At 40.9% G+C, this 12586-nt stretch overlaps 1 protein-coding gene across 1 annotated transcript in view; it reads left to right on the top strand.

Moving 5' to 3' along the window:
• BLMH (bleomycin hydrolase) overlaps positions 1–7970 on the top strand; it is a 46497-nt gene extending 38527 nt beyond the window's left edge. Inside the window, exon 12 of the mRNA XM_017542032.2 lies at positions 6998–7970. Coding sequence (XP_017397521.1) covers positions 6998–7149 — 152 coding nt within the window. The 3' untranslated portion in view covers positions 7150–7970. The remainder of the gene's footprint in view (positions 1–6997) is intronic.
• The last annotated feature ends 4616 nt before the right edge of the window (positions 7971–12586 follow it).

The raw sequence follows: 12586 nt of genomic DNA, 5'->3' as shown, positions 1-12586 counted from the left end.
TTTTGAGACAGTCTCGCTGTCACCCAGGCTGGAGTGCAGTGGTGCGATCTCGACTCACTGCAACCTCCGCCTGCCTCATTCAAGCGATTTTCCTGCCCAGCCTCCTGAGTAGCTAGGACTACAGGCGTGCGAGCCACCATGCCTGGTTAATTTTTTGTATTTTTAGTAGAGATGGTTTCACTATTTTGGCCAGGCTGGTCTTGAACTCCTGACCTTGTGATCTGCCCACTTTGGCCTCCCAAAGTGCTGGCATTACAGTCTCAAGCCACTGTACTCAGCGAGACCTTGTCTCTTAAAAAAAAAAAAATGAACAGTTCTCAAGCAGACACTTTACAAAAGAAAACTGTCAATAGCAAGCAAACACATAAAAGGAGAAAAGGCTCAAATTGGATCCAAGAAGAAAGTTGATAATTATGTGTACCAAATATTGATTGGGGTATAAGGAAATTTAGTACAATGAAGCATTGCTTAAGACAGGGATCTTTTCTGAGAAATATATCGTTAGGTGATTTTGTCATTGTTTAGACGTCATGGAGTGTACTCACACAAACGTAGATGGTATAGCCCATTGCTCCTAAGCTACAAACCTGTACAGCATGTTACTGTACTGAATACTGTAGGCAATTGTAACACAGTGTTATTTGTGTATCTAAACATAGAAAAGGTACAGCAAAAATACTGTATTATAATCTTAATGGAACCATTATCATATATGTGGTTTATTGTTCACCAAAATGTCATTGCACAGTGCATGCATGTAGATGATTAAAGGTGTGCACAAAGATTTACGTACAGAAATGTTTATAACAATATTGTTTCTAAACATGGAAAAACAATTGATTCCAACAGTAAGGGACTGATTAAATATGTTTTGATTTAATCTTGTAGATTCAGTACTTAAAAATTATGACGTAGATAGATATATTTCATTATCAATAAGGAAAGAGATTAATTGGAAAACAGCATGTGTATTACTTTGTAATACAAGACCACCATGTGTGATATCTCATTTTTAGGAAATTTGTAGCATCTAGTACATGTAGAAACTTTATCATGGATACAGGTAAAATTTGACAGAGCTTGAACATGTGTCCCAAGGTGGTGGGATTGTAGGCAGTTTAAAAATTTATATTTGGCCAGACGTGGTGGTTCACACCTGTAGTCCCAGCACTTTGGGAGACTGAGTCGGGCGGATCACCTGAAGTCAGGAGTTGGAGACCAGCCTGACCAACATGGCAAAACCCCATCTTCACTAAAAATACAAAAATTAGCTGGGCATGGTGGTCAGCACCTGTAATCCCAACTACTCAAGAAGCTGAGGCAGGAGATTCGCTTGAACCCAGGAGGTGGAAGTTGCAGTGAGCTAAGATGGCGCCATTACACTCCAGCATGGGCGACAGAGCGAGACTCTGTCTCAAAAAAAAAAAAAAATTATATTCGTCTTCTCTTTCTTCTCCTTTCATGTTTCCAAAATTTTTTATAATGAGTCTTTGGGTAATTTTTAAGGAGTTAAAAAGCAGTATAACATTTCAGAAATTTTGGAGAGAAACTCACCTATCCCATGGTATAAAATTCTCATTTGTTATTGCTTTTCATGGTTTTTTCTTTCATGTGCATCTATATTTCTAACATAGTTGTAATTAACAGGATATGCCACTTTAATCTTTTTATCACCTAAACATTTTCTCATGTTGCTACACAGTCATTGCACCTTTATTATAAAATGATTCCTGTTCTGTGAGGTGGTTTCTCCCTGATGATTAGCAAGCTTGCAATATAAGACAAGTGCCAGCGAGACTTCTGCTTTCCTTTCTGGGAGTCTTTCATCAACCTTGAGTTATGGCTGCCCGGTGAAAGATTGGCAGTGACTGAATGAGGTCCCGGTAGTCCAGCTTCTTAGTTCCATGCTGCCAAGCAGATGTCTGGTCAGAGCAGAACACATACCTTCATTTTGTCAGAACTTTTTTAAAAATGGCAAAAAGTAATAGCCACATGTAGTTTGTTAGTGAGGTAAAATACCTCATGGAACAAAGACAAAGAATATAAAACTTTCTAATATGTTAGAATATATTTCATATTCTTTGTACTCTTTAGTCTGAAAAGCTTAAATCTTACATCTCTTGTGGGATATCAGAAAAAAATGTTTTCTTAGGTAAAGCATCTTCTTTTCCCTTAAACTAGCCCACTTGAAGCTCTTCTGTTTCTGAATGAATTTCACCTAGCCTGTCTACAGCTCTATTCACAGACACTGTTTTTCCCTTTATAGACCGACCCTACCCTTTGTGTTACAAAATACAGAAACAGTGCTGGTGTTTTTTGTATGGTTGGTTGGTTTGGGGTGTTTTGTTTTGAGGACTGTTCACTTCTTTCTTTCTCATTGCATGTAAACAAGACATTAAAGTTAAACAAAATTTAATTTCACCTTAGTTCCTAAAGCTGACTTTATCTGTTTATCTATTTGTTTCCCTCAGTGTAACCTTGGGATCCCTGGAGGAGGTTTTTATTTTGTTTTCTTTTCCTCTTTCCTTGGAGAATGCCTGTTTCTAATGGCCAGTGTGCCTAAGGGTTAGGAGCTGCACTTTCCCTCAGTCAAAAGGGCCACCAGAATCCTGCCTGAGCAGGTGCTTTGCTGCTTCCTACACAGGTTTCAGACATACTGATCCTAATCTTCTCAGTCAAACTCCAAGACACACAGTGTCAACAGTTAAGGCAGCCACAAGTTCATTATCTACATAGGGCGCAATTACTTGGCAGCCACCTAGACTGTGAGGTTTTTGTGGGTCCCCAGAGAACTCATATCCTGAAGAGAGAGACTAATCAAGGCGGGTCCTCTTGGCAGGGACATTGAAAGGGTGGGTTACGATTGATAGGAATTTTAATTTGTGAGGACTTAATCTGATATGCTTTTGGAACAAGATAGTGTAGATGTACTTATTGTCCATTTTCTTGGAGCATTCTTTGAAGATTCATTTGATTATGTGGTGATAGTATTGTTGAAAGGACACAGAATTTTATTACATAAATCTGCTTCTATCCTTCACCTGCCTCACTGCCCAGGGCTTACTGCAAGGATTTATTCAGCCTGCATTGTGGTGAGGGAAGGGATGACTAATGTCTCAAACAGTGTGGTGTTCCCTAGTCTGCTCTCCTGCTTGCTGAAAACTCCTTTTTGGGAAGGCAGATGCTGAGTTTTTCAGGAAGCACTCAGGATGCAATGTTTTAGTTTTAAGTATATGCACTGGTTGACCCTTGAGCGGACAGAACTTTTGTTGCCAGAACTTGGTGGCACTGGTGTGGGTGATCTTAAGGGCCAGGTCCTGACACCAACAAAGCCAGGAAGTTTGGGATATATAATCAAGACAAGCCAGCAGTAGCACAGGCTACAGAATGGGCCTGTACTCTCTTTCCATCTCTCGTCTATTGAAAGTAGGGTCAATAGGAGGCCAGCTCATCAGGAGACAAGGATGCATTCTTTTACCTGCCTTGGTCACAGCACTTGAACACTTTTCCAGAGTACTCTGAGCCCCCTCCATTCCCATGACAGGGTCTTGCTCTGTTTAGGCTGGAGTACAGTGGTGCAATCTTGGATCACTGCAACGTCCACCTCCCAAGCTCAAGTGATCCTCCCACCTCAGCCTCCAGAGTAGCTGGGACCACAGGCTCAGGCCACCACACTGGCTAATTTTTTTTTTTTTTTTTTTTGTATTTTTTGTAGGGACGGGGTTTCACCATGTTGCCCAGGCTGGTCTTGAACTCCTGGGCTCAAGCAGTCCGCCCATCTCAGCTTCCTAAAGTGCTGGGATTATAGGTGTGAGCCACTGCACCTGGCCTCCAGAGCATTTTTGAGGGTAAACATATACTGTGCCACATCAGGATGATCTGTCTTTGACTTCTGTCAGAGTTGAAAAACAGGATTGGGCATAGATGACTTCACCAAATCCATTGTGTTTTCAGGTTAAATAATGCCCTTCGTCACACCCTTTAGCATACAAAATTAGACTTACTACCATTGTTGCCTTTTAATTATTTAAACCAGTCTTGCCTCAAAAGCAGCAGCTCTCAAAGTGTGATCTGTGGGTCCCTAGGATGGTTTGAGGGGTGTGCAAGCTCTGCCCTTCAACAACATATCTGTGCGAGACTGGATTTCCTTCATCTGCTTCAACCAGAACAACATACTGCAACGATTAAACACAGATGCAGATACAGGAATTCAGCTGTCTTCTGCAAATCCAAACATTAAAATGTTAAACAGTGCCACTTTTCTAACTAAAAATATTTTTTTACAGAATATAATTTTTTTTCCTTAAAATATATTGTTTATATTCATTTTTTATACTTATTTCTAAATAATATGTTTAACTTTCGGTTTTAGTTTCTGGCATAGTAAATAATGATAGCTGTTAGGTCTAAATTATTAAGGACCTAAAACAATAGATATTAATGTTTTAGGTACTTAATAATTTTAAGAAGGTAAAGGGCAGGGCTTGAAGCCAAGAGGTTTGAGAACCACTACACTAGGGGACTCTCTTGGTGGAAATGCCTACTTCTCCTTTCTCTTGGTCCCGTGTAGTGGGAAATGGTATAGCACAGGCCTAGATGTATACAAACACTTTCAGAGAAAAATGGCTCCAGTGTTTACTATAAAACAGATATCAGACACAGTCAGATAACAGTCATGACGATGATGGCCATTGCTAGTCTGGGGAGCCTTTCGATGTGGGTGCCCGCATTTCTCTTGATTCAGTACACATCGTTTCCTCTGTGTTCCTTCTGTGGCCCAACAACCCATTCTTGTTTGAAATATACGGACTTCAGTATCTCACTTTAATTTTGCTCTTTTTATTAGCAGTGGTTTGGGCAAAGCATTTTTTTCCCATTTAAAAATGTTTTTTGGAGATCTTGGGGAATTTTGGAGATCTTTGGGGAATTTGTTTTTGTTTATTTAAATTTCAGTAGTTTTGGGGTACAGGTGGGTTTGGGTTCATGGATAAGTTCTTTAATGGTGGTTTCTGGGATGTTGGTGCACCTGGCACCTGAGCAGTGTACACTGGCATGTTGTCTTTTATCCCTCAGCCCCTCCCGCTCTTCCACCCTTAGTGCCCAAAGTCCATTATATCATTCTTATGCCTTTGCATCCTCATAGCTTAGCTCCGACTTATGTAAGTGGGAACATATGATAATTTGTTTTTTCATTCCTAAGTTGCTTCATTTAGAATAATGACCTCCAGCTTCACCCAGGTTACTACAAAATACATTATTTTGTTCCCTTTTATGGCTAATATTCCATGGTGTATAAATATCACATTTTCTTTATCCACTCATTGGTTGCTGGGCACTTAGGTTGGTTCCATGTTTTTGCAGTTGTGAATTGTGCTGCTATAAATATGCATGTGTGTGTGTCTTTTTTATTTAATGACCTATTTTCCTTTGGGTAGATACCCAGTAGAGGGATTGCTGATTGAATGGTAAATTGTTAGTTCTTTAGGGAATCTCCATACTGTTTTCCTTCGTTGTTATACTAGTTTACATTTCCACCACCAGTGTTCAAGTGTTCCCTTTTCACCACATCCACGCCAACATCTGTTATTCTTTTGATTTTTAATTATGGTAATTTAAATATTTAATTTACTCCTTGCAGGAGTAAAGTGGTATCACATTGTGGTTTTAATTTGTATTTCTCTGATAATTAGTGATGTTGAGCATTTTGTCATATGTTTGTGTATGTCTTCTTTTTCAGAATTGTCTATTCACATCCTTTGCACATTTTTTGATGGGATTTTTTTTTTTCTTGCCAATTTGTTTGAGTTCCTTGTAGACTCTGGGTGTTAGTCCTTTGTCAGATGCATAGTTTGCAAAGATTTTCTGCCACTCTGTGGGTTGTCTATTTACACTGCTGATTATTTCTCTTGCTGTGCAGAAGCTTTTTAGTTTAATTAGGTCCCATTTATTTATTTTTGTTTTTGTTGCATATGCTTTTGGGGTCTTAGTCATGAATTATATTTGCCTAAGCCAATGTCTAGAAGAGTTTTTCCGATGTTATCTTCTAGAATTTGTCTGGTTTCAGGTTTTAGATTTCAGTCTTTGACCATCTTGAGTTGATTTTTGTGTAAGGCGAGAGATGAGGATCCAGTTTCTGAAGGGGAATTTGTGTTGGCCTACTGGAGCCTGAGATGCAGGTTAACCCTCCGCATGGAAGATGGCAGATTATTAGAATGGGTACCTGATGACACCACACTTTTTCTCTCAGCTGAGTTCTCGACCTTAAATGGGGCATTAGTGCCAGGGTATCTCTATATAGTCCTAACCCACTGGAGAGGCCTTCCTAAGGACAACAGGGTAAGCAGATGTCTCAGTCTTATAGTTCTGCCAGATCCTCATCAGAGATTTCCTCCTAGGAAAGCAAGGACTGTTTGATCATTTGACTTCCAGAGTATCATATGCAAATTCCCTACCAGGGAATGATGACATGGCCCATCAGACTGCCCACAGCTTACCTGGTTGTTGTAGGAGTGTGTGATAGAAAGGAACCGGGGAGAACAGCCATTGACACTGGTAGGGTAAGAAGAGAACTGGTGTGCTTGCCCTTCTGACCCAAGAGATTTATGCCCTAGGTGTGGCTGTATGAAAAGTTTTTCTGCCTCCCTACTAGTGTACAGGTCATCACTCACCATCAGCAAGGCAGCTGAGGGAGAAAGCAGCAGCACGGGATCTGATGTTAGCCTTAGGTCCAACGCTGAGCTCCAAACCTCACCGTGTGACCTCGGCACATCACCTAGTTACTTCAAGACCCAGTTTTCTAATTGGTAAAAATAGAGCCATGCCTGTCCTATCTGTCTGACAGAATTGCTAATAAGATTTAGATTAAGTGAAATTACAGATAGGAAAGCTGAAAAATATGTATGAATATTAGTTTTGTAAAAGGTTTATCCTACCAAAAGGGTTTCTGCTCTTTGCCTCTTGCCCTCTGGACTCATAAGCCTTCTGGTTTTTTCTCCAGGTTACCTCTGCATGACAGATGAGTGGTTCTCTGAGTATGTCTACGAGGTGGTGGTGGACAGGAAGCATGTCCCTGAAGAGGTGCTAGCTGTGTTGGAGCAGGAACCCATTGTCCTGCCAGCATGGGACCCCATGGGAGCTCTGGCCGAGTGATACTGCCTCCAGCTCTTTCCTCCTCCCATGGAACCTGACGTAGCTGCAAAGGACAGATCCAGGGACTGAAGCCAAAGTTATGCAAGGGACTGTGTGTTGCCACAGGACACAGTCAGATTTCCAGCCTCCTCCAGGAACCTCTTCAGGAAGTGTGCTTTATGCTGAAATAGAATATTCTTAAAGAAAATAAAAAGGGAAAGATCAGGTCATACTGTCTACTCTCCTCATCTCTAACAGCTCAGGATCTCTTATAGCATTTTAACCAGATGTAATTGTTTGTCTTTAACTCTGTCAAAAAGTTTAGTTCTGTGTCTGTATTTTAATAAGACAAGAGAGGATGAGCAATTGAGGTGTGTGGAGAGCAAACAGACCTAATGCTCCTTGTTCCTAGAGTAGAGTGGAGGGGAGGGTGGCCTGAGAATTGAGCTCTCGGAACTGCATGCTGCCAGACGGTATCACTGTCTTTCCTTGATGGCAGTCACTGAATTCCATTTTTTCAAGGTAATTTCTTGTGCCTCTAAATAGCCCAAGAATCGGAGGTTGATCAGGTCTGACATGATTCCTTCCCATTCTGAACTGTGGTGAGCACAGCTCTGCTTGAGTCAGGTTTGAGTAGAGGCTTAGAGACAGTTGGATGAGAACAACCAAAATCTTATCATGGTCTCAGTTACAATCATTAGGGGGAGCTCTAGCCAAATGGTTTAACTTCTCCCTTTTGGAACTGGGGGTTGGGTGGGCAGGAAAAGGTGATATCCATTCTTTCTGATAACTAGATGGTGCTGAGAAGCTTTTGAATAAAAACTTTGCTAAATGAGAATAAGCTGATTTATGTTATCTGTCTAAGAAGTGTTAGTTTAACTACAAAAGAAAGCAGCCAGGTGGCTCATGTTGAAGGTAGAAAAACCGGAAGAGGGCTACCCTCCTCAGCTTCTCAGCAGGATATGCTCTTTCCCAGACTCTGCTGATTATCACCGGCTTCTGCAAAGGGCCTCCAAGCACCTATCGAAGAACTGTTCCCCTGCCATGTAAATGTTCTTCCACCTAGATCAGGGTCCCTCCAAGGGTGGGGAGTGAGGCTGTTGGGCCCACTCTTAGAATTGGTCAACAAGTATCTCACTGAGATTGGCCCACCCTTTCAAGAACAGGGTGAAATAGAAGACAATTTCACAACACACTGAGTTTGCGCCAACAGAAGAGAACTGATCCATTATGGAAGGTTTGAAATGTGTTGAGGAATGTAGAACAAAGAACATGATAGTTAGTGGATTAGCTACGCAAAAAGCAACTGTAGATGAGTCTTACAGGATTCAAAAAAAGGTAAAACTAAAATCCATGAAGATAGCAGATAACTAGAGAGGGAGGTAATTGCAATTAACATACTCTTAAGATCCTTGTGTCATTCAGGAAGAAGGATCTTTAGACTTTGGTATGTAAACATGTATGCCAAAAACTTCCATAGTAGCTACTAAAAATAAGCAGAGGAGTCAGTTTCCAGTCAAGAATAAATAGAATCCAATCAAGAATAAATAGAAGCCAGGCTTGGTGGCTCACACCTGTAATCCCAGGAGGCTGAGGTGGGCGGATTACCTGAGGTTGGGAGTTCGAGACCAGCCTGACCAACATGGAGGAATTCCGCCTCTCTTAAAAATACAAAAATAGTTGGGCATGGTGGCGTACATCTGGTAATCCGAGCTACTTGGGAGGCTGAGGCAAGAGAGTCGCTTGAACCCAGGAGGCGGAGGTTGCAGTGAGCCGAGATCGTGCCATCGCACTCCAGCCTAAGCAAAAGAGCAAAACTCTGTCTCAAAAAATGAATAAATAGAATGGGAAAATGCAGTCAATCCTTAAGAAGACAAGATAGGGGAGAGAAAGAAAAGGCAGAACAAATAGAGCATCCAAAATAAGATAGTAGAGAGAAATCTAAATATGTCAATAATTATATGTAAATGGATTAAATGTTCCAGAAAAGAAAAAATGCCAAACTGGATTTTTAAAAGAAAGCCAGTCATAGGTAATGACAAGAGAGGGACATTGGCAGCCTAGAATATAAGAAAGGATGGAAAAGACACATCGGGCAGATACTAACCAAAATAAAACAAGTTATAACCCACAAAATTAAGGCCTCTCCGAATAACCAAACACACTGATTCCAGGGTATGCTATTTGCATAAACTGTAATGTGAATGTCCTCCCTGGAGCCGTGGAACACCACAGCCCCGGAAATAGGCTTTAAGACAAAAAGCATTACTACAGACAGAATCACTATATAATGATATGCTTACTCAATTCCTCAGAAAAACAAAGATTCTAAGTTATATACCCAATAACATAGCCTCAAAACATGTAAAACAAAAACAGCTGTATGGAAAAATAGGTAACCCAACATCATAGTGGGAGACTTTAATATACTTCACAATTATTAATAGATCAAGCAACAAAAAATTCAGATAAGAGATTTAAGCATTTAGTAATTTTGGTAAAATGGACCTGTAATAACACTGCACCTTCATCCTGAAAGCACAGGTGTGTGGAAACCAATGACCACGTATAAACCTGTTAAATAAAAAAACTGCATCTAACAACTACACATTCTTTCTGATCACATATGGAACTTTTTCAAAAATTGATCACATACTGGACAGTAGAGTCAACCTTAACAAATTTTGAAGGGTGGTTACCACATAGACCACACTCCAACCACAATGCCATTAAGTTAGAAACCAAAATTAAAAGATTACAAGAAGACCTCTGTACATGGATCCAAGAAGAAATCATGAAGGAAATTTAACCTGAACAATAATAAAAATTATGTCAAACGAGGGAGGGATGCAGCCACAACAGTAATTTAAAATGTTTTTAGCATTAAATTATTAATACTACATTAAAATTGTATTAATGTAATTATTACATTAAAATAATGTAATAAGATTACAGAATTTTAATTCTAGTTCTGAATAATAGAATAAATTATTCTAATCTACAAAAATTAGAATGTAATAAAGGCTGAAAATTGAGCTAAACATCTGTTTCAAGAAATTAGAACAGCTAAACAAACCTAAAGAAAGAAAGATATGCACAGAAGTTAAGCATAGCATCAACAAAGCCAGAAGTCAGTTCTTCAAAAAAAATTGACAAACATTAATTTTTTTAAAGCGCCCAAGGAATTAAAAGGATATGCTGCAAATATTAGAAAAATAGAAGATACTCTTCACTTTCTCAAAAGCAACAGTAAAGGGATTTGTTTAGAAGACAAATCTACAAGCTTGGGAAGACCAGGAGAGGGGTCAATGAAATATCTGAAGCCAGAAAGCAGATGGAGACGTTGGAAGATTTAGCAGAGCTAAAAAAGTTGAATCTCACTGAGCCAATAGTGGAGAAAGTCGTTGATAAGCAAATCAATTTACAATGCATAATCCCCTGAAAAGTGTAGATACGGTAGCAATAGAAGGCATGACTTCTGGAATTGGACATGAAGGGAGGGTTACCGAAAAGTTGAATGTCTATTGGGTCCCCTACCTATGTCCACCAGGTTGGTGACTGCCCTTTCCACTTAGCCCATTAGAGATTTCTTTTCTGGAGAGGGAACAAGTGTATGGTCTAGGTGTCAGGTGAGTCCTAAAGGGGATTAAGTGAGCATTTACATTCTGAATGTCCTTGCCATCCTGTAGCCAGGAAACTGGAAGTCTTATCAGGAGCATCTTGATTAGGCCAATGGGAGAGACGTAAAAAACGACTTTATGGCCTAAAGAACGATTTTATGAGGCTAGCATAATCCTGATAAGGATAGTGAAAAAAATACATGTAAACCTCCCCCATAAACATAGATGCAAAAGTCCTAAACCAAATCCAGCAATATGTAAGAAAGATAATCTTCATTATCAAATAATAAAAGCCATTTTTCAAATAAAATTAGGATCCAGAGTGGAGAAATGAAGCATGGTGGGTTTATCTTCTCTGCTAAAGATCAGGGAAATGGGCTGAAGTTGTGGTCGGAGGTCTCAGTTGGAAGAAATTGCTAATATTTGGATGATGAATGAGGAAGGAAATGGGAGGGCATGGAGTTGTCTTTTGCTTTAACTCTGAATCATACGGTGTCACCAGAGGAGAGCTTGATGACTCTGGCATCTTGGAAGTCCTGGCCTGAGTAATGGTGACCGTATACTTCCAAAAGCCAAGATAATGAGACATGCCTTCAGGATGTGGTGTGGCCCCATCTGCTTGCCTTGGCTTGTCCTTAAAGCGCCACTGAATTCTAATTTGCTGTTGGTGGCACCAGGCCACTTGCACTTGAACCCCCATTCCTCTACTGCAGTGTGGGTGAGCGCCATTGCCAACCATGGCTCTACTTAGTCATTTGTTAAGTTAGATACTTTTAAAAGTAATTCCAGATGAGCATGGTCATATTTAGGACAGCTTGTTCAGAATGATTGTTGAGACTCATGAAGCCAATGCTTCCTTCTTGAGGTCTGTGACACAAATGGGTTGGAAAGTAGGAAAGAACTGGCCAGAGTTTTTCTGTTTTTCAAACTCCAAGTCCTTTACACATTACTGCAGAGGGAAAGGAAATAGGGAGGGAATGTTCAATTCACACCAGCTGCAGCTGTTTGGTTTTTTGTTTTGTTTTTTCTTTTTTTCTTTTTTTTTTTTTTTTGAGACGGAGTTTCGCTCTTGTTACCCAGGCTGGAGTGCAATGGCGCGATCTCGGCTCACTGCAACCTCCGCCTCCTGGGTTCAGGCAATTCTCCTGCCTCAGCCTCCTGAGTAGCTGGGATTACAGGCACGTGCCACCATGCCCAGCTAATTTTTTGTATTTTTAGTAGAGACGGGGTTTCACCATGTTGACCAGGATGGTCTCGATCTCTTGACCTCGTGATCCACCCGCCTCGGCCTCCCAAAGTGCTGGGATTACAGGCTTGAGCCACCGCGTCCGGCCCTTTTTTTTCCTTTTTAAGACGGGATTTCACCATGTTGGTCAGGCTGGCCTTGAACTCCCGACTTCAGGTGATCCACCCGTCTTGGCCTCCAAAGTGCTTGGATTACAGGCATGAGCTACCACGCCCGGCCATGTTTTTTTTCTTTTGAGTCTCGCTCTGTCACCCAAGCTGGGGTGCAGAGTCTAGTGGTGCAATCTTGGCTCACTGCAGCCTCCACTTACTGGGTTCAAGCAATTCTCCCACCTCAGCCTCCAGAGTAGCTGGGATTACAGACGTGTGCCACCATGCCTGGCTAATTTTTTGTATTTTTAGTACAGATAGGGTTTCGCCATGTTGGCCAGGCTGGTCTTGAACCCTGGCCTCAGTTGATCCACCTGCCTCAACCTCCCAAAGTGCTGGGATTACAGGCGTAAGCCACCGCATTGGCTAGCTGCAGCTAATTGGGAAGAGAATTTGTGTGCAGATGGGAAGCCCTCCACATTCTTTCCTGGATATTGTTTGAA

The sequence above is a fragment of the Cebus imitator genome, unplaced genomic scaffold, assembly GCF_001604975.1.
Source record: "Cebus imitator isolate Cc_AM_T3 unplaced genomic scaffold, Cebus_imitator-1.0 Scaffold140, whole genome shotgun sequence".
NCBI classification, from domain to species: domain Eukaryota; kingdom Metazoa; phylum Chordata; class Mammalia; order Primates; family Cebidae; genus Cebus; species Cebus imitator.
Note: the sequence above shows the minus strand (reverse complement) of the source record. Positions and strands in the feature narration are given on the sequence as shown.